The sequence below is a fragment of the Delphinapterus leucas genome, chromosome 7 (assembly GCF_059928025.1).
Source record: "Delphinapterus leucas isolate spDelLeu-1000000601 "Yukka" chromosome 7, BTC_Dleu_Yukka2, whole genome shotgun sequence".
Lineage (NCBI taxonomy): Eukaryota > Metazoa > Chordata > Mammalia > Artiodactyla > Monodontidae > Delphinapterus > Delphinapterus leucas.
In genome coordinates, this window is record NC_143135.1 from 12196972 (window position 1) to 12219998 (window position 23027).

The window sequence follows — 23027 nt, forward strand, 5'->3', positions numbered from 1 at the left end:
TCTATAACTGGGTCTGTAGACCACAAACATCCCCACAGAGAGAGGGTCAAAGCCGAGGTGTAAAGGAGGAGGGTGTGAGAGGAAGGATCGAGGGAAGTCTGCTCGGGGTGGGGCTGGGAGGGCGGGAGGGGAGGGGAGGGGGACGGAGGAGACAGACCGGCCTACCAGGAGGGCATGCCAGAGGCTGAGACCATCCTGCGAAATCTCACACCCTCCTCGCCCCCTACCCTCCCTGGCTCCAGCTCAGGCTGGGTTTCAATCTGCATAATTTGCCCCATTTAGAGGGTCTGGGAGGGGGTGAGAACAGGAGGGTGCAGAGGACTGAGGAGGGCTTCTCCAAACATCAGAGGAAACCGGAGGGAGAGAAACTGGGCCAGGAGGAGAGCAGGCTGCAAACCACGGATAACATTCTGCCCAGCACTGCAGGGGTCAATCTGGTCCACTTGCCCAGGGACAAGAAGGAAAAAAAAAAAAAAAGTGGGCTGTAACTTCAAGATCCTAAGACTCACAAGTGAGGGGCTGGTCTGGAGGTGGGAGGAGGGAGGGACAGCCAAGGAGGAGACAGAGACTCAGGAGGGCGCGAGGAAGTGTCTGAGCTGAGGCTGGGGCAGGGCAGGAGCGGGTGGAGGGAAGCCTGCAGGAGGGAGGCATCCTTCAGGGTCCAGAGGAGCCAGAGGCAGCTCCATCTGCTGCTAGGAAGGGCTCTGGACACCTCCAGCCCTTCCCGCCTGCCCTCCGAGGCTCCAGCCAGCAGCTGAGGGCACTTGCTGAGTTGGCGCGACACAGCCACGGAGCTGGTACCCCCGGGACCCCGTGCCCGACTCGGCTCCCCAGCATGGAGGAAGGTGGCGATTTCGACAACTACTACGGGGTGGACAACCAGTCTGAGTGTGAGTACGTGGACTGGAAGTCCTCGGGGGCCCTCATCCCTGCCATCTACATGCTGGTGTTCCTGCTGGGCACCACGGGCAACGGCCTGGTGCTCTGGACACTGTTTCGGAGCAGCCGCGAGAAGAGGCGCTCGGCTGACATCTTCATCGCCAGCCTGGCGGTGGCCGACCTGACTTTCGTGGTGACCCTGCCGCTGTGGGCCACCTACACGTACCGGGACTACGACTGGCCCTTCGGGGCGTTCGCCTGCAAGCTCAGCAGCTATCTCATCTTTGTCAACATGTACGCCAGCGTCTTCTGTCTCACCGGCCTCAGCTTCGACCGCTACCTGGCCATCGTGAGGCCCGTGGCCAACGCTCGGCTGAGGCTGCGGGTGAGCGGGGCCGCGGCCACGGCCGTCCTGTGGGCGCTGGCCGCCCTCCTGGCCGTGCCGGTCATGGTGTTCCGCTCCACCGGCGCCATCCTCCACGTGGAGAACAGCACCAGGGTGCAGTGCTTCATGGACTACTCCATGGTGGCCGGCCCGAGCTCCGAGTGGGCCTGGGAGGTGGGCCTGGGCGTCTCGTCCACCGCCGTGGGCTTCGTGGTGCCCTTCATCGTCATGCTCACCTGCTATTTCTTCATCGCCCAGACCATCGCCGGCCACTTCCGCAAGGAGCGCATCGAGGGCCTGCGGAAGCGGCGCCGGCTCCTGAGCATCATCGTGGTGCTGGTGTTGACCTTTGCCCTGTGCTGGACGCCCTACCACCTGGTGAAGACGCTCTACATGCTGGGCAGCCTGCTGCACTGGCCCTGCGACTTCGACATCTTCCTCCTGAACGTTTTCCCCTACTGCACCTGCATCAGCTACGTCAACAGCTGCCTCAACCCCTTCCTCTACGCCTTCTTCGACCTGCGCTTCCGCCAGGCCTGCGCCTCCGTGCTCTGCTGGGGACAGAGCAGGTGCGGGGGAGCCTCCCACAGCAGCAGTGGGGAGAAGTCGGCCAGCTACTCCTCGGGGCACAGCCAGGGGCCCGGCCCCGGCAGCGGGAAGGGCGGAGAGCCGACGCAGGAGAAATCCATCCCCTACAGCCAAGAGACCCTCGTGGTTGACTAGGGCTGGGATCTCGGGCGCCTGGTGCCCTCTGCCTGGCCCCAGCCTTTGCCCTTGCTCTCTGGAGGTCAGATAGCCGGGGGCACCTTCTCTCTTGCACTTGACTCCTTCCCCTGCCTCCTGCCTGCGTCCTTGTCCTCCTTTTCCCTTTGCTCTGGTTCAGAGGTTTGTGGTTTAGTGGAGAGAGATTGAGCCCTGCAGACCCGGGCTCGGCCACTCAGTCTCTGTGAGACTGACCTTGCCGCAGTCTCTCAAACTCTCTGAGATGCAGTTTCTCTACGTGTATACAATGGAGAAACTAAAATGATGTGTGTGTCCTGGCTCAGTAAAAGTTCATTTCCCCCCAGCATTTTTCTTGGATCTCCAGCTTTTTTTTCTCCCCCCATTTCCTTTTAGGTTTCTCGCCCCTCTTCCTCTCTCTGTTTCCCCCTTTCTCTCTGCAATTTTTACTCAGAATCCGTACCTCCTGGCTCCCGCCCCCTCTCCCATAGCTCGTCTTCCTCGTTCAGTCCCTCCTTTCCATTTTTACTTCTTCGCTCTGAAGGGCTCCTAAGGGTTAAGACTCCTGAAGCTTGCAAACACTGCCCCTGTTCAAGCTCTTTGTCCGGTTCCCTGAGTGCCCCGGGGGGGAATGGGAGAATGGCCGAATGGCCGGGCAGGAGGCGGGCTGGGTGTCAGCAAAATGACGGCTCCCGTCTCTGCAGCTGAGGGCTCCAGAGCCTCCCTCCAAATTGGAGCGCTTTGCTGTCATTTCAGGCACTGGAGGTAGAGCCATCCACGAAGGGGGCCTCCCTTCCTGCAGCCCCTCCATGATGCCAACTAGATATGCTTTCTACAGATTTCCTTAGACCCTTTTTTTTCATCCTCTATTTCCTGTGGGGACTGGAAGGCAATGGGGTTGATGAACCAGCAGCCTCCTTGGTTTCATGATATGAATGGGGAGCTGGGAAGGGAAGATGGAGAAAGAGGGAGAGTCTGCATTTCGTCTAAAAGCTGCCTGGGTTCCCTCCCCAAATCCTCATCCCTCCAACCTCCTCTAGAACCGTGAGCCACAGCTCTCTCCCTGTCTCTCCACCCCATCCCGACATCTCCAGGATGTTTTTCTTGGGCACTGGTGTGAATGGGTGCCAAGGGTCACTTTGGTGGGGGTGGGACGCTTGCTTTGTGTGTGCACATATGTGTAAACAAGGATGAGCATCGCACAAAGAGTGGTGTGCCTGTGTTACTTGTCACTTGGATGAACTCACCCCCGCCCGCCCCCCCCCACTCTCCAGATCTCTGCTCTTCACCCAATATCCTTGAGGGAAGAAGGGACATGCTGAGGCAATTTAGAATAAAAATGAGTCCACCCCCACTGGATTTGGGGGCTCTGACGGCTGGTCCGCGCTTTAAGAGAGAAGTCTGTGTTTGTACCCAGGCTCCCTATAGGGAGATCCCCTCCCAAAGCAGCTGGCGCCCAAAGCTTGGGGAGGTCTTGTGCTCTGGATCCCTGTGCCGCCGTCCCTAGTTCTATGAGGGAAATGGGAGCTTCCCTTGACCCCTTTCCCAAGCCTGCCAACCTTGCTTTGAATTTATAAGCATCTCCTTCATCACTCTTTATTTTTCCAGGGTCAGTAGCCCTCTTCCTTAAGGGGGACACCTGCTTGCCATGTGGTGGAAAGCACTGGGTGGGTTTTTTTCTCACCTCCCGTCAGGATCAGACCGCTTGGCTTCTTGGGGGGCTGGGAACAGGGACTGGAGCAGTCACGGCAAGACTGGTGGCATGACAGCCACACCGCCAGAGAGGCTTTGAGGATGAAGATGCTTGTGGGGCCTTTGTGCACTGAGGGTCGGGTGTGTATATTCCGGGTTTTGTTCTTGGAGGACTCTGGACGTGAAGGACAAGACATGAGCCATGGAGGCAGGAAGAGCCCAGCTTGATGTCAGTGGACATCTTGACCCTGGATGGGATGGAGCCAGCTCTGGGAGCAGAGGGAGGGGAAGAAGGGAAGGGACTTATCTCAGCTCATTCTTCCCATCTCAGGCCAGAATCTTCCACAGACAGACTCACTTTCTCAGTCCAGGGCTGTCCCCAAAGCCTCCAGTCAAGGCTGGAGGAAGCTCCCAGAAGGGAAGAGGTGCCCCCTGAGGCCCCATTGGTGACCCTGGACAGAGGGTGGAGGAGGCTGCCAGCTGCCCCACTTGCCCCTTCTTTGGAACGTCTATGCTATTTTTTGACCCTGTTAGTCACTGCGGTTCATCAAATAAACCTTTTTGTGTGTGTGTGTAACTATTGTGTCCGAAGCCTTTTCTCACACTCGTGTCTTGGGGTAAGGAAGGGACCCCCAGTTTGCAAATGTTATGCTGGGAAGTGGGGCGAGTAGGCTGAGGGGAGCAGTGCGGAGAAGGGGACCTAAAAGGAGTTGAGTGGGAAACTGGAGAGGAAGCTGGGGGGGTGGGGCGAGAAGATGGAGAAAATAGACGCCAGAGAAGGGACAGGATCGGAGTGAGAGCAGGGAAGACAGAGGAAATAAAGGGACAGGGTGCCGCTAAGCTTTTGTGCTCTGAAAAGCCGTGGAATCAGTGGGCACACACGTCGGAGCCCAGAGCACAGGTCTAGGGGAGAAGTACCAACGTTTCTTCCCATGGAGGTAGACCCATCACTCATTCATTCATTTGCCCCTTTATTCATGCTATAGACTCATTCATTCATTCACTCATTCAGTATCACATGAGCATCCATTCAGTCCCCAGGTGGCCACCATCTTCCACAAAGACCTCCAAGTCCTAATGATGTTTGCAGATGACCCCAAAGCAATCTCCATAGTAGAACAGAGAGTAACGTTTCACCACCATTCTCTCCTTGAACCACTGCAGCCCTCTGAGAGGGGCACTTTCACCTCATTTTGCTAATAAGGGAGTGGAGGCTCAGAGAGTTTGGTCAGGTACCTTGACCAAGGTTACACAGCAATTACATGGAAGAACCAGGCCTGGAGCCGGCTGCCTCTGTCCAACTCCAAAGCCCACGTTCTTAACCAGAGTTTCTCCAAAAGTCCAAATGAGGCAGTGCCAGGCGGTTGGGATGGAAAGTGAGATCTCATCTGTAAGACGCCTGGCACACGTGGAGAGCCCTCAGTGAAGGCGGACGGGGGCTGGGAGGGGAAATGGTGGAAAATGCATGAGAGAGAGAGAGAGAGAGACAGAGAGAGACACAGAAAAAGAGAGACAGAGAGACAGTGAGAAGACAGAAATAGAGACAGAGACAGCAAAAGAGAAACAGAGATAGAGAATGAGGAAAGAGTAGAGACGGAGAGAGGGAGGAGGTAGGTGGGAAGGAGAAATTGGGAGGCAGGGAGGGAGCTGGAGGACGGGGTATCGGTGTTTGTTTTCCCTCTTCTGAAATGCACCAGGGAAAACCTGCAGGAATTTACAACTGTAACAACAAGCTATTGGATTTTTTTTTTTTTTTTTAAAACAGATCCTGTAACAGAACCTCACCAACTCTCCAGGGAAATTTGAGGTAGGTTATCCAAAATATAAGATTATAGAGCACTTCATAATTTTGTTTGTTCACACACATTTCTTCATTTGTTCACTCACTCATCTGTTTACTCGAGTCCTTGTTTATTACCGATGTGTCAGGCAGCACGCCGGGTACAGGATCAAATGGGGAACAGGACGTCGCGGGCTCCCGGTTGGGTGGCGGAGACAGACAGTTGGATGAATGGTTATAATGGAGCGTGGTCAGTTCTGAGAGAGAGAATGTACAAAGAGTTCTGAGGGCCTAGTGCAGACAATGAATGATCCTGGGCAGGGCGTCATGGGGGACTGGAGACGAGGGACATGCCAGGAGCTTTCTCTATGAAGGGTGGAGGGTGGGTGGGGAGTGGGGAGAGCGCTCTGTGCAGAGGAAAACCCAGAGATAAGGGGTAGGAGAGAACGCAGCCCTTCCCAGGAGCTAGAAAGAGCTCTCATCCTTGTTTGGGCCCACCCCACCCCAGCTCTGGGAGGGGAGCCGGCCAGAGACAGAGAAAAACTTGCCCAGATCTCCGAGTGTGTCCGAGGAGCAGATTGGGGGCTGGGACTAAAATCTGGGTCTCTAGACCACTTGGCAGGAGGCGGGGGGGGGCAGAGATTTTTGTTTTGGTGACTTCTAGCTTCTCTCCTCCCTGGGCTTGTGCTGTCTTCTTCTAAGAGACCTTCCAGGGTCTCCTAAACAGGGGCTGCGTGTTCTGGGCCCTCTCACACTGGACTTGTTGGAGAAGGATGCTGAGAAGGGGCCGATGGATTCCTTGGGTAGCCCAGCCTCCGAAGCCCAGATGACACTCAGCATGATAGGATCTGGATGTGAAGTCCCTGCCATCTCAGCTGGTACCACTGCGTCTGAACTCCAGGGAGTTCAAAGCTTGAGGGTCCTGACCTTCTCCATTACTCTTCTCAATTACTGCTCAAATGCTTATAAAATCCCTATGAGCAATGTGGAGAAGACACAAAGGGAGCTTAAAATCAAGTTTATAAGAAAGGAGATTTGGAGACGTTGGGCTGACTTTAGAAGTTTCCATTTATATTTAGAGTATTAAGCAATGTTTATTGATTTACTCATTCAACAAACTTCTATTCAGGGCCTGCTATGCGCCTAGGGCTCTCTTAGGAGCTGTGGATACTGAGGTGAACCAGACGCCATCTTTGTCATCATGGAGCAACTTGAAAGAGCTTTCTAGTCTTACCTTCCCATTGAATAGATGGGTAAGCTAAGGCCCATGGAGGGCAAATGATTTATACAAAGTCATACAGTGGGATGATGGCAAAGGAACTTGGGCTTCTCACTGCCAGGCAAGAGCATGTTCCATGGCTCCAGGCTTAGCAAAGAGAGAAGGTCTTTTATGGAGACTATGAGAGGGTCAGAGCAATGGTAGAGGGCCTACCAGCTGGGCAGGGGGAGGGCACAAAGGTGCATGAAGATGATTTTTTTTTTTTTTTGGTACACGGGCCTCTCACTGTTGTGGCCTCTCCCGTTGCGGAGCACAGGCTCCGGACACGCAGGCTCAGCGGCCATGGCTCACGGGCCCAGCCGCTCCGCGGCATGTGGGATCTTCCCGGACCGGGGCACGAACCCGTGTCCCCTGCATCGGCAGGTGGACTCTCAACCACTACGCCACCAGGGAAGCCCGATTAGCAATATTTTTGTTAACTTTTTATTTTAGAAGAGTTTTAGATTTACAGAAAAATTGCTCATCTAGTACAGAGAGTTCCCATCTATTCCACATCCAGTTTCCTTTATTATTAACCTCTTGCATTCACATGACACGCTTGTCACAGTTAATGAACCAGTATTGATACAATAACTATTAACTAAGTCCATACTTTATTCAGACTTCCTTACGTTTTACCTAATGTCCTCTTCCTGTTCTAGGATACCATCCAGGATACCTCATTGCATTTTGTCATTGTGTCTCTTTAAGCTCCTCTTGGCTGTGACACTTTCTCGGGCTTTGTTTTTGAGGACCCTGACAGTTTTGAGGAGTACTGGTCTGGTATTTTGTTCCATGTGCTTTTTAAAACAAATCTATTTTTATTTCCATATACCAGGCACATGCTGGTTGATAAGGTTAGAGCGATAAATAACACACCAGTGTTTTCTGCTCTTTTGAAGTTCAACGATGAATAATAAAGTGTGGTAGGCATCATTGCAGGCGAAGTGCAGGACGCTGTGCAGACAAACACCCATCTTCTGGTGTGCTCCTTAGTGATCACAGAGGGCTAATGCACTGGCTGAAAGCACAGGTCCGCCTTCAGTGCCACAGGGTTCCAATGTCTGGCATTCTATCCCACCTTCAAGGTCATCCAGTGCTCATTTTCTTATTCAACTGGAAACCTGGGGACATCAGTCAAAAGCAGATTTGTGTCCTGGCTATTGTAAATAGAGCTGCAGTGAACATTTTGGTACATGACTCTTTTTGAATTACGGTTTTCTCAGGGTACATGCCCAGTAGTGGGATTGCTGGGTCACATGGTCGTTCTATTTGTAGCTTTTTAAGGAACCTCCATACTGTTCTCCATAGTGGCTTTATCAATTCACATTCCCACCAACAGTGCAAGAGGGTTCCCTTTTCTCCACACCCTCTCCAGCATTTATTGTTTCTAGATTTTTTGATGATGGCCATTCTGACCGGTGTGAGATGATATCTCATTGTAGTTTTGATTTGCATTTCTCTAATGATTAATGATGTTGAGCATTCTTTCATGTGTTTGTTGGCAATCTGTATATCTTCTTTGGAGAAATGTCTATTTAGGGCACATATACACAATGGAATGTTACTCAGCCATAAAAAGAAATGAAATTGAGTTATTTGTAGTGAGGTGGATGGACCTAGAGTCTGTCATACAGAGTGAAGTAAGTCAGAAAGAGAAAAACAAATACCGTATGCTAACACATATATATGGAATCTAAGAAAAAAAAAAAAAAGGTCATGAAGAACCTAGGGGTAAGACGGAAATAAAGACACAGACCTACTAGAGCATGGACTTGAGGATATGGGGAAGGGGAAGGGTAAGCTGTGACAAAGTGAGAGAGTGGCATGGACATATATACACTACCAAACGTAAAATAGATAGCTAGTGGGAAGCAGCCGCATAGCACAGGGAGATCAGCTCAGTGCTTTGTGACCGCCTGGAGGGGTGGGATAGGGAGGGTGGGAGGGAGGGAGACGCAAGAGGGAAGAGATATGGGGACATATGTATGTGTATAACTGATTCACTTTGTTTAAAGCAGAAAGTAACACACCATTGTAAAGCAATTATACCCCAATAAAGATGTTAAAAAAAAAAAGCATATTTGTGTCCAGCGGGCATCTTACCCCATGTTACTCTGTCCTTTATTATTTAGCTGTATGGCACATCTCTTGCCTACTTGAGGCAGCTTCTTACATGGACAGAGGATAATCAGAAGTGGGTTCCCCAAATCTGCTTGAACTATCTTACTTGGCCAGACCCCTACTCCTCCACTTGATGCCCCTTGAGCACCGGGAACTTGCTTCTAGAAGAGCCCTGATTTGGCTGCACTGTAACAGCTCTCTGTACTTACCTGTCTCCTCTGCTCTATGGACATCTTTCCATCATAGGTGCTGTGTTTACACATCTTTGTATTCCCAGTGCCTGCAATGTGGCAGGTGCTCAAAGGGTGTTTGCTTAAATGATTAAACAACTGGATAAAGAAAGTGTGGGAGGAAAGTGAGAAAACCTGATTTTTGTTGAAAACAAACAAACGGATTGCTTCTTAAAGAGTCCAAAAAGATGAATTAAATACCGGTACCAGAGGAGATGCACTGGGATTGATGAATACTATGATTACTAACCACTGACTCAAACCATCCCGGTCCTCTTAGAGCTGCTACTTAGGAACCACAGAGTCGGAATACAGGACTGTTTAGACCATGTCCTGGGAGACACTTCTGATATTCTTGTAAGTAGAGTTATTCAAGTTATAGCTTTGCAGTGACCCATTTCAGTGTTTGTGTTGGAAATTATGTCTTCAAGTCTCTTCGGCTGGATGATGCTGTGTAACTCTGGCTGGCTTCTGGGGGAAGTTATTGTTGAGCCAACTGGAGCCAGCACTGAGTCAAACAGTTTCTGGGAATCTATGTCTGGACATCCACTCTCATGATGGCGGGGATGTACTGATTGAATAGAAAATAAAATCTTGGACTTCCCCCTCTATAAAAATACTCAGGGAAAACTTCTCTTCCGGTCCCTGAGAAAATCTGGGCTGGGTTTAAGGGCATCCAAGAAGATTTGGCAATCTTTTTCTGGGTCTGGAATATGTCCATAAATTCAAGAGGTCTTCCTGTATGATGTGGATGAAGTGGCCTCTGATGACGAGAGAGAGAGAGAGAGAGAGAGAGAGAGAGACCCAGGCTTCACTCTATGTGGGCTGGGTCTAGTCTCTTTGGCAGAGAAAGGCCTTCAGCAGCAGGGACAACAGTGACCCAGAGTTTAGGGACTGTTATCTCAGGTGCCAGGACTGAAGAGCATGGAGGCAACCCTTGCCCTTTGGAAAAAGGATGCACCACCCACTTCCCTCTTTAGAGAAGAGTTAACACCTGTCCTTCTCAAACTATTCCAAAAACTTGCAGAGGAAGGAATACTTCTGAACTCATTCTATGAGACCAGCATCACCCTGATACCCAAACCAGACAAAGATATCACAAAAAAAGAAAATTACAGGCCAATATCACTGATGAACATAGATGCAAAAATCCTCAAAAAAATATTAACAAAGTGAATTCAACAATACATTAAAAGGATCACACACACACACACACACACGCACACACACAAAGGATCATATACCATGATCAAATGGGATTTATCCAGGGGATGCAAGGGTTTTTCAGTATCTGCAAATCAGTCAATGTGATACACATTAACAAATTGAAGAATAAAAACCACATGATCATCTCAATAGATGCAGAAAAAGCTTTTGATAAAGTTCAACATCCATTTATGATAAAAACTCTCCAGAAAGTGGGCATAGACAGAATATATCTCAATATAATAAAGGCCATATATGAAAAACCCACAACTCACACTCTCAATGGTGAAAAGCTGAAAGCATTTCCTCTAAGATCAGGGATAAGACAAGGATGCCCACTAGGCCACTTTTATTCAACATAGTTTTGGAAGTCCTAACTACAGCAGTCAGAGAAGAAAAAGAAATAAAAGGAATGCAAATTGGAAAGGAAGAAGTAAAACTGTTACTGTTTGCAGATGACATGATACTATACATAGAAGATCCTAAAGATGCTACCAGAAAACTACTAGTGCTCATCAATGAATTCAGTAAAGTAGCAGGATACAAAATTAATATAAAGAAATCTGTTGCATTTCTAAACACTAACAATGAACTATCAGAAAGAGAAACAAAGGAAACAATCCCATTTATCATCACATCAAAAAAAAAAAAAAACTACCTAGGAATAAACCTACCTAAGGAAGTAAAAGACCTGTACTCTGAAAACTATAAGATACTGGTGAAAGAAATTGAAGATGACACAAACAGATGGAAAGGTATACTATGTTTTGGGGTTGGAAGAATTAATATTGTTAAAATGACCATACTACCCAATGCAACCTACAGATTCAATGCAATCCCTATCAAAATACCAATGGCATTTTTCACTGAACTAGAACAAATAATTAAAAAATTTATCTGGAAACACAAAAAACCCCAAATAGACAAACCAATCTTGAGAAAGTAGAACATAGCTGGAGGAATCATGCTCCCTGACTTCAGACTATACTACAAAGATTCAGTAATCAAAACAGTATGGTACTGGCACAACAAACAGACACATAGATCAATGGAACAGGATAGAGAGTCCAGAAATAAACTCAGACCCTCATGGTCAACTAATCTACAACAAAGGAGGAAAGAATATACAGTGGAGAAAAGACAGACTCTTCCATAAGTAGTGCTGGGAAAACTGAACAACTACATGTAAAAGAATGAAATTAGAACATTCCCTAACACCATATACAAAAATAAACTCAAAATGGATTAAAGATCTAAATGTAAGACCGGATACTACAAAACTTCCAGAGGAAAACATAGGCAGGATGCTCTTTTACATAAGTCGCAGCAATATTTTTTTGGATCTGGCTCCTAAAGCAGAGGAAACAAAAGTAAAAATAAACAAATAGGACCTAATTAAACTTAAAAGCTTTTGCGCAACAAAGGAAACCATTGACAAAATGAAAAGACAATCTACTGAATGAGAGAAGATGTTTGCAAATGATATGACTGATAAGGGGTCAATATCCAACATATATAAACAGCTCATACAACTTGACATCAAAAAAAAAAAAAAAAAGACAACCCAATTAAAAAATGGGTAGAAGAACTGAATAGATATTTCTCCAAAGAGTAAAGGCAGATGGCCAACAGGCACGTGAAAAGATGCTCAACATTGCTAATTATCAGGGAAATGCACATCAAAACCACAATGAGATATCACCTCACACCTGTCAGAATGGCCATCATCAAAAAGAAAACAAATAACAAATGTTGGCGAGGATGTGGAGAAAAGGGAGCACTTGTAGCCTGTTGGTGGGAATGTAAATTAGTGCCACCACTGTGGAAAACAGTATGGAGGTTTCTCACAGAACTAAAAATAGAACTACCCTATGACCCAGCAATTCCACTCCTAGGTATATATTAAAAAGAAAAACACTAATTCAAAAAGATACACGCACCCCAATGTTGATAACAGCGTTATTTATAATAGCCAAGATATGGAAGCAACCTAAGTGTCCACTGACAGATGAATGTCAGAGGAGACAGGCAATCGAATGTAGTATTGGTATGTCCAACTGTGTCAGTGAGGACTTAACCAACCTGTTTTCTTCATAACCATGTCATTTGTGTTTCTTCTGTCCACTTTTTTTTTTTTTTTTGCACTAGCAAGTCCAGCCTGCAGCTACCCTCCCCCAAGCTCAGCCCAGCCAAGGCGGACAGTGAGTCGGGGTCTCTGTGTGGGGCAGGAAGAGGTACCAGTGATTCTACTTAGGACATGTGCGCCAGCTGGACTGCGGTCAGAGTCTCTGCCGCCATGCTGTCAAGAGCACAGTTAGACAGGTCTTGTCTGAATCCTAGTTCTTTTCTTGTTTGTTTGTGTCATCAAGACCAGGGCTTCTTAAGATTTAGTGTGCAGAAGAATCACTGGGGGGTGTTGTTAAAATACAGACTCTGACTCAGTAGGTCTAAGGTGTGTCTCAAGAATCTTGTTTCTAAAAGACCTCAGGCAATGGTGCATGCTGTTAGTCCAGGGAACATACTCAGGGGAGCAAAGTTCTGGGGCATGATACTTACCAATGGACTGTTTTCTCATCTGTAAAATGGAATAATAAAGTAGTTACCCCATAGGACTGTTTTGAAGGTTCTATGAGCTAATGTTTGCAAGGGCCTTGCATGGTCTCTGGCATATAATAGACAAGCCATAGTGTTTTAGTCCATTAGGGCTGGTATAACAAAAATATCATAATCTGGGTGGCTTATAAATAACAAACATTTATTTCTCATAGTTCTGGAAGCTGGGAAGTCCAAAATCGTGGCCCTGGAAGATTCAATGTCTGGTGAGGACCCACTTCTCACAGCTTCCAGATGCTCCTCATTGACAGCTGTCTTCTCACCGTAACCTCATATGGTGGGAGGGCAAGTAAACTCTGTGTCTCCTTTATAAGGGTGCTAATCCCATTCATGAGGGATCCATCCTCATGCTCTAATCACCCCCAAGGCCCTACCTCTAAACACCATCACATTGGGGATTAGATTCCAACATATGAATTTTGGGGGCACATGTTTAGTCTATGGCAAATAGGCTTTAACTTTCTCCAATTCTCCCTGTTCACCTTTTTTATTAAAAAGAAAAGCAACTTGATGAACTTTCCAGTACAGAGAGCTTGGAAGATCTTTGCACTTAAAAAGACAGCATAAAGAAGAAAGGAGTACTTAGCTTCAGGACTGTGATTGTTGGTAATTCTTCTTGTTGTGTTTAAAATATTTTTATCTTGGTGGTAACAAAAAAATAAAAGTAGAGACTTCTGACAGAAGTTTGCATATAAAATTAATCTAGTCAGAGTCTCGTTGGAAAAGAAAGGTTAAAAATCATATACTGCGTATATATTTTTAAAATTTAAAATGCACAATCTCAATAGTCTTTCAAGTCTGTGTGAACCTCAGCCCCTCTTTCTGGGGGTGTAGACAAGGCAGCCTGATATAATTCCACACTGATGGTCCAGAGACACAAGTTCTGTTCTCAGTACTGCCTCCACCTAGGTGTGTCCTCTGGAAAGTCACCCCACCAGCCTGAACGTCAATTTTCCCACCTGTAACATCAGGGCAGCCATCCCCTTCCCATTGTCATGGATGGCAATTTTTTTTGCTTGATTATGGCTCTAGACCCCAGAATCCTCCTCAGTGCAGTGCTATGGGCAGCTGAAGCAGCAAATACAATTTTGAGCTACCATCTCTAAGAACTGACCCGCTAGGATTCTAAGAATTGCTAATGATGGAATTTCAGTCATTAGAGTTGAAGATGGGCCTTGAATGTTGACTAGGATTTTGAGAACTTGAATGTGGAATGGGGGTGATAGGAGGGTATCCAGATGGAGGGGACAGTGTGAGCAAAGGCAAAAGGTCAGGGAAGGGCATGAGAAGTTTGAGGAACAGTTCTGACTGGCTTGTATGTAGGGGATACATACAAAAGAGTATGAGATAAAGGGCGAAAGATTAGACTAAAGACAAACCATGATGATTCATTCACTCATTCATTCATTCAACAAATATTTATTACACATTTACTGTATGCCAATCACTTGGCTAGGCACTGGGATTATAGTGGAGGATGAGATAGACATGGTCCTTTTTTTATGGAAATTATCATTTTTGTGGGGGTAGATAGTCAACAGGTACATAAACAAACAGAAAATGCTGTGAAGCAAGTAACATTTCAGATAGAAAATAATATTGAGGACAACTTCAGACAAGGTGTTCAGTGAAAGTCTTATTGGAAGGTGACCTTTCAGTTGGCATCTGATAGATGACGGTGAGCTCACCATGCAAAGGGCTGATTGAGAGAGTTCCAGATGCAGGGAAGAGCAAATGCAGAGACTTCAAAGCAGGAGAGATCTCAGTGGGCTCAGAGCTATTGTCAGGGCATCTGGAAGGCTAGTGGGCAGGAAGTCAGGGAAAGGGTGGCATGAGACAAAGTTAGAGAGACAAACAGGGGCCAGGTCATGTAGGACTTGGAAGGCCACAGCGAGTGCGACTTTAAGGGCAATGAGAAGCCATCAGAAAACTGATATGATCCAATGTGTATTTAGAATGATCCCTCAGGCTTCTGTGTAGAGAATAAACTGAAAGGGAGCAGGAGAAAAAGCAGAGAGACCAGTTACTAGACTGCTTCAGAGGCTAAGATGCGAGTTGATGGTGGGTTGCCTAAGGGTGGCATCCACAGAGGATGGCAAGTGAGGCAGATTTTGGATGTAGAATGAACAGGACTTCTAATGGCCTGGATGGGAGAGTGGGTGGGGTGATGGTGGGGTGTGTGTGGGGGAGGGTGGAGAGAGAGAGAGGGAGGAGAGTTCTCTTTTCACCATATCGAGCCTATGTCAGTAAGACATCCAAGTGAAGACATCAAGGAGGCAGTTTGACACGCAAGTCTGGAGCTCTGAAGAGCAGTCTGGACTGGTGACAAAAATCTGAGCACGGCAAAGCTGGAGCTGTGAAGAATGCTACTGAGTGATCAGGGAAGAGACTGGAAAATTGTCCACTGGATTTAGTGACATGGAGGTCAGTAACATGGACCAGTCACAGTGGATCGTGTTGGTAGAAGACAGAGAGTTGTAGGGTGGATGTGAGGCGGGGCATGGGAGAATGCTCACAGAAACAACTCTTTTCAAAAGTTTTGTTGGGAAAGTGAGCAGGGAAAAGGGCAATAGCTAGAGAAGGATGTGGGATGGAGAGAAAACCTCTTTTTATTTTTTTAACAGATTTTATTTTATTTTTTTGGCCGTGCCATGCAGCTTGTGGGATTTTAGCTCCCCGACCAGGGACTGAACCTGGGCCCTAGGCAGTGAGAGTGCAGGGTCCTAACCACTGGACCACCAGGGAATTCCCAAGAAAGCCTTTTAACAATCAAAGGTCGAGGAGCACCTTTGTGTGCCAGGAATGGTCTGAGGAAGACCAAGACTACGAGTGAATGATGCGTCCGCAGAGATGGGATGGTTGGAGGAGAAAAGCCTTTGAGAGGTTCAGAGAGGATTCGAGCTGGAACACGTGGGGAAGGATCAGCCTGGTAAGAAGAGAGAGCATTACTCAGCACATTAGGAAGGAAGGAGTGGGGAAGGAGCTAAGAAGCAGACAAGTTGCTAGACTTTGGTGGTGGGAAGAGGAGGGCATCCTGGTTTTGTGACTCTTAGTTTCTAAGTGAATTGTAGGGTGAGGGCATCAGCTGAGCAAAGGGGCATATAAAATTTTGAGGGCATCAAGTACTATCTCGGACAATGAAAAAGCACCTTTCCCAGGGAAGCACACAATGCTGATTCTCCACTGTGAGATTTATGTCCACGAACTTAAAAGTGAAGTCACTTTGCAGTTTGCATGATTTTCTCTGGCAGTGTTTAGCTGCTGCGGTTATAGGAGCAGAGAAGGTGTCCGGCAGGTGTGGGAGTTTTTCAATGTGGCTGTGACAGAGGAGAGAGATCTGGGGCTGGGGTGGGGTTATCTGCAGGAGTGTCATTAAAAAAGAAGGACCGTGGTGTTTAATTTATGTAAAGAAGGAAGCAAAGACCGGAGGTGGCTGCTGGCTGGTGGACATGTGGTTGGATCACTGAGTTAGTGGTCAGGATAAGAGGCAAGAAATGTGGAAGTGTGGGGAGGTATTGCAGCAAGTGCGCTGGAAGGATGGGAAGTAGAGGTCAAAGAGTGGGATTTTGAAACAGAGATTTCTGGTAACGCCATGGTCTATGGTGTGACGCTGAGTGGGTGGCTGAGGAGAGGGGAGAAACAATTGTTGGCATGCAGGGCATCAAGGAATGGAGAGGCCAAGCTGCTGGATGAGGTACATATGTTGGTAGTGAAGTTCTGAGGATCATGTTGGAAGAGGGCAGTGCGTGCACTTGTAACCAGGAGCTAAGTCTGCAGTGAAGGAGGGGTGATGACTAAGCGGGTAGGATGCCCCCAGTGAGCAGGGCATGGGGATGAAATAACCAGAAGTAGGGCCCATACGATGCTTTTGTGCAAATTAAGGAAAAATGTCCCTCTTCCAGGGGAAGCAGCCCCGTCCCCGGATGTACAGCTTGGGGAGTGTGGCTGGGTTTTACTCACCCCTCAGGTGGGCATCCTTGGCAGGACACATGCTACTTACACAAGCTGTACAGCCATGCCTGTAGCCCTGGTTCAATGGCCTAGGCATCAAAAGAAGCAGCTTTTTGCAGGGTCAGTGTTCCCTGAAAGGGGCAATGGGGAGCAAAGATCAACCCTCTGATTTCACAGACAAGGGAAAATGAGACCCAGGGAGGGGAAATGAGCAAGGGGCGTTTGGCGGCAGAACTGGAAGGAGACTCCGTTCTGATTCTCACTTTCTGCCATACCCTGTGGCGGAGGCGATACTTGAGCAGATGCTCCAAAATTGCAAATTCAGAAACATACTGTCCCTCAAAGTCACTTCTGTGGGAGGTGACAGACTTCTTTCTAGTGATGCTGCCATTGTTCAATGATTTCTGGACACTCCTTCAGAGAAAAGATCTTCAGAGCCAGCTTCTGAGTCACAAAGACAACCCACTGCACTGTAGAATCCTATTTAATACGTGGGACCTGTCCTTTTCCTTCTCTGGTGTTGGGTCTGAGAGCCCAAGAGGCAGCCTGGAAACGTGGCTTCTCTACATTTTATTCCAACACATATTTATTTTGCATGTTTCAGGTCCATGGGCTCTCCATGGAGGTGAGGGGCTCAGTCTGTGTTCAGCCTTAATGGGTTTTGGTTTGCACGGCTGGCATCCCTGAGGTTTGCATCCTTCTGGCATCTTAGATGTAAACCACAGAAGGTCCCCTACCTATTTATGCATAAAATGAATTTAATAAAGAACATGAGGTAGCTCACAGAATCTCTGGAAATTTGGCTTTGGGAAGGAGCCATCCTCGAATTATCCGGTTCTAGTAGGGACCTCACTGCTTGTACCATGAAGTTCTGCCTGGGGCTGGACCACAGCTGACTCTGAGACCTTGGTGATTTTCTGCCATTCCTCTCCCTCAGCCAGAAAACAGACTCCATGCAGCTCCTGGGTCCTCAGCTTGCTCTCTTTCAAAATGAATTCTCCCACGTGCTGACACTAGCTGAAAAGGAGGCCAGGGAAAGTGCGTTCCAGCTTCTAACTTGGGAGACGGTGCTCAGCTGGTGGGAAGATCCCCAAACATGGGGAGTTTGTTCCAAAAAATGGTGAATGCCATGGGTTGTGGAAAAGGTTGCCTCCTAGGCTGTAGGTTTCTTGGACCTTTCTGCCTTGAATTTGGGAAAGCTGCCCCCTAGGTGTACACAGGCGACAGGGCCATTGTCCTTCCTGGTCCAATGGCCCATCTTCACAGAGTGTGATCATGAGCTCAGAGATCACAGTACTACTGCTAGACTGTTTGTACTAAAATTTTGGAATTTCCTTTAAAATGAGTGCCGTTAAAAGAGAAACAGGAAGTTGTTTTTTCAAGCTCCTGCAAATGGGTGGTTGCCAAGGTCAAATCCGCCTGCTGACACACCTGTGTCCACAGAGAAACCTGGGACATTCTACCTGGAAATGCTATTCCTCAGTGATCCAGTGTCCCTTCTCTCTAGTATCTAGTAATAAGCAGAAAGATAACCCAGCAGCTCCCTGTGTGTGCGGAGAAGGATTTCTATGGCAAGCATTTATTGAGGGCTTACTTAGGTGCTGGATACTGGGGCTTAAGCTTGGGCCAAGGAGACTGGGAGGTCTCAGAGATGAGTAAGACATGGATTGTTTACAGGAAACACAATCTAGTGTCAGAGACAGACAGGCCTACACTTTACTGTGTGTCCACGTGGCTCAGGGAGTTGAGGAAAAGGACCTTGGGGTCTTTCAAATGTGGGACCACATGAACTAGTTTTCTCACCTGTAAAGTGGGGATAGCAAGACTTAGCTCCTATGGTTATTTGAAGGAGTGAGTAGTATAAAGTTTGTGGAGTAGCCAATGCCTGGCCCACAGTTGGTACTTAGCAAGTGTTTCCTCTAATACCTCCACACCCTCTTGTTCTCCTTTCAGAAGGTGGTGTTTAATTCTGCCTGATGTCTATATGTACCACAACTTCTTTATCCATTCCTCCATCGATGGACATTTAGGTGGCTTCCATGTACTGGCTATTGTAAATAGTGCTGCAATGAACATAGGGGTGCATGTGTACAATGGAATATTACTCAGCCATAAAAAAAAATGAAATAATGCTATTTGCAGCAACATGAATGGACCTAGAGATTGTCATACTGAATGAAGTAAGTCAGACAAAGATATCATATGATATCACTTATATGTGGAATCTAAAAATATGATACAAATGAACTTATTTACAAAATAGAAATAGGGTCACAGGTGTAGAAAACAAACTTATGGTTACCAAGGGGGAAAGTGCGGGGAGGGATAAATTGGGAGACTGGGATTGACATAGACACACTACTATATATAAAATAGATAACTAGTAAGGATCTGCTGTACAGCACAGGGAACTCTACTCAATACTCTGTAATGGCCTGTACGGGAAAAGAATCTAAAAAAGAGCGGAGATATGTATAACTGAATCACATTGCCGTACAACAGAAACTAACACAACGTTGTAAATCAACCATACTCCAATAAAAATTAATTAAAAAAATTCTGCCTGATGGATTTGGGCTGGGCTCCTAATGATGACAGGGGATTCTTTAGACAGAAGGCAAGGAAGATGCTTCAGGAAACAGCATGATCAGAACCCTGGGACACTGTGTTTGGGCAATGGTGGGCTGAACGTCTGGTTGGAGGTATGTGCGTGGGAGATCAGACTGGCTGGAGGTGAGGCCGCAGGGGAAGTGAAGGGGTCGCTGAGTCATGCCGGGAGTCTGAACATTCTCCTGTAAGTGTGGGTGGTCCATGAGGAGCTTTAAGGCAGAGGACTGTTCCCGAAAGGCCAGAGCAGCCGCTCTTTGGCTGGTGAAACTCTCTCTCTTGTATTTAGGACTGCCCTGGACTTTGGAGTCTCCATATCTCTGCTTTGAGAGATAAGGATGGAAGGAGTGGACTGTTTCTTGGCCCACATTCATCCTGGGGATCTGTATGTCTGGATGTCTTGGAGAGCTTCGTGACGCCATTATCGTTTCAAATAAGAATATGTAGAATAATACTATTTGTTGACTGTTTAGCAGCCTCAATGCAATGTCGGTATCTTCCATAAATAATCCCAGATCCTTTTAGTAAGTCTATGAAGACATATATTATCATCTACATTTTGCAGAAGAGGAAACTGAAGCTCAGGGATGTTAGGCAATTTGCTGAAGGTCATGGAACCAGTATATGGCCATGCAGGATTCAAAGCCAGTTTGCCTAATTATAAAATCTGTGCTGGTTTCACCCTGCCCCACTCCTGAGTCCTGCTGGATTATTTTTTTAAATTAATTTTTATTGGAGGATAGTTGATTTACAATGTTGTGTTAGTTTCAGGTGTAGGGCAAAGTGAATCAGTTATGCATATACATGTATCCACTCTTTTTTAGAGTCTGTTCCCATATAGGTCATTACAGAGTATTGAGTAGAGTTCCCTGTGCTAGACAGCAGGTTCTTATTAGTTATCTAGTTAACTGACATGAAAACTTGTGATGTGAAACTCTATGTCCTTATACGTTTAGGTGTCTTTATTTCCCTGTGTATATATTTATACCCATGCTCTATCATCTCTGTCTACCTATTTATCTAATAGAATGGCAGAACTTTACCAGTATCTCAAAATCTCTTGCCTTTCATTCCCCAAGTCTCTGGGAATTCAGGCGCATCGTCCTTTCTGGATGAGGCAGCTGCAATGTGGTTAGCTGTCGTTATCCAGGGTGTCCTAGAGTGAGGGTGTCCTGCCTGCCACCTCAGTGGTGGACAGACTCAGATCTGGTCCCAAGAGAAGGAAGTGTTGAGAGAGACCTATAGGGTATGATAGATTCCTCAAACTTTGGTGTCTCCCTGTAAATCCTGTCAATCTCTCGGCAATGCTGGAAATCCCTTCGCCTTTCAGTCTGCTGTGGTGTGGTGTCACACAGACAACGCCTAGAGCCCTGAGTTAGACTATCAGCTCTGTCCTCACCAGTCACTAGGGCCTTGGGCAAGTTATAGATCTCTTCTGAGCCTCAGCTGTCCATCAAGTGGGGATGGTTATTGTACCTACTGACAGGCTGTTGTGAGAATAAAACAAAATTCTGGGCTCATGAATGCTTAGCAGGTCTCTTCTTTAAGCTTTTCTTTCTTGGGATGGAAATATATTAAGCCACATTCGATGGTCATTTAAAAAATTTTATTGAAATATAGTTGATTTACAATGTTGTGTTAGTTTCAGGTATATAGGAAAGAGATTCAGTTATATATATACATATATATACACACACACAGTACACATATATAGGTGGCTATTTTGAATAATTACCCTCAGTCTCATCTTTGAAAAGACAGATGGGATTATTTCATAAGGCTGCTTGACGGTGGAAGAGAAGACTTGGGTGGGATAAGGAGGTAGAAAAAGGGAAGAAAGAAGAAAGCAAGATTATCAGAGGCAATGCTCAGTGACTTGGTAATTACTCAGGATCAGGCCAGGTCTGCCCGTGAAAGCAGTAGCAGATGGGCCTGGGTGGGCCTCTTTGATGCTTACTGTATCCGTAAAAGGTTGGATGAAATCTTCAGAAAGCTGTAAATATGTTCTGGGCTCCAAACACAGCCTTCCCTTAAAGGGCAAAATGCTCTCAGGTGGGGAGGTGCTTTATCTGGGTTTCCCTGGGGTGGTAAGCAGCTCGCAGAAGTGTCCTGGCAGGAAGCAGCCCCAGTGGCTCCTGGCCAGGCCGGTGGAGACCTCCGGCCCTCTGTCTGGCCCTCAGGGACTTCTGCTTCCCCGGGAGGAGGAAGGTGGCTGGGAGGAGGGGAAAGCACGGGGAGGAGCGATCAGATGAAAAAAAGAGCTTTTTCCGGAAAACAAATTGGCCATCAGGGAACCGAGCTGAAGGGGAGGACCCCAACAGAACTGTTAGCTTTAAGGGGCTCCTTGGTGCTTTTTGTCGTTTCTCTTGTTTGTTTGTGACCTTGAGTACCTCTTGAAGTCATTGAGCAAGAAAGCATCCTTGGGTCTCATCTCTTCATGTTGCTTTATATAACGAAGTCTCCAAAGGGGAAGTGGGTTCCCAGGGCCAACTGGAATCTTTATACCACCCCTCACCCCGCTCCTGTGCTATTCTGTGATTGAATTATTCCAGAATTGGATGGACTGATGATGGTGATGATAATAATATGAATAATAGCAGCTAAAATTAATTGAACACTTCCTAAGCTACACATATCCTGAGCTAGAGCATTTCATGGGCTTTAACCTCATTGACTCCTGGGAGGTATAGGTGCTATTGTGATCAGCCCCATTTTCCAGATGAGAAAACTGGGCTCAGAATGAGGAAATAAGCTGCCAAGCATGAAATGAGAGCCAGTAAGGGATAGTTGCGATTTCAGCCTGGGTGGATGGGATCCAGGGCTGGGACTTTCTCCACCACAATATGCTACTGCTGGTTGGCAGTGACTGTGTTTTACTCATGCCCTTGTCTTCTGCAAGGCTTGGTATGTAGAGGTCAAATTGCTTAGTAAATTATTTTTATCTAAGTGATGATGACAATTTTTTTTTTTTTTTCCATCTTTGCTCAGGTCTTGATGCAGAGATCACACATTAGGCACTTAAAACGGATTAGTTCAAAGTTAAGTTTCACAAGTAAGGAGGGACTGGTGTAGAGAGACTAAGCATTAATGTGCATCTATAAGATCTATTGCCTCCTTGAGATAAAAGGGATGGCTAGAGGGATCACAGTTAATATTATTTCACATTTATCCATCTCACTGAAGAGAAGTAGTGAATATTAGAGACCCTTGTGCCAGGCATTTTAGCATCTGTTATCTCGTAATCATTGCGACTGTCTTGGAGGAGGGTGCTGCGTTATCGCGTCCATTTTATAGATTAAGTGTAGAGTTAAGCTAACTTTCCCAGAACAACAGTGTACATGGAAGAGTCGGGTGAGGATCCGTTGGAACCCTCTTCTACCATCCACGATGCCAAAGTTACCCTCCAGGTGTTGGACAAACAATTTAGATGGAGGGAGGACCAGATTTACATTCCGCTCCGCATGCTGGGGTGAGACCTAGGCAGAGGAAAAGAAGGGCTCTCATTTGTTTTTCCTCTGGAGGGTAGAGAACTAATGCAAGCTAGAGGTAAGGCGTGAACTCAGCAAGGTCTTTGGATGAGCC

At 47.0% G+C, this 23027-nt stretch overlaps 1 protein-coding gene across 1 annotated transcript; it reads left to right on the plus strand.

Moving 5' to 3' along the window:
* Nucleotides 1–535: 535 nt before the first annotated feature.
* Nucleotides 536–5438, plus strand: APLNR (apelin receptor). The gene has a single exon (XM_022592289.3). The coding sequence runs from the start codon at nucleotides 836–838 to the stop codon at nucleotides 1985–1987; it is 1152 nt and encodes a 383-aa protein (XP_022447997.1). The 5' UTR covers nucleotides 536–835; the 3' UTR covers nucleotides 1988–5438.
* The last annotated feature ends 17589 nt before the right edge of the window (nucleotides 5439–23027 follow it).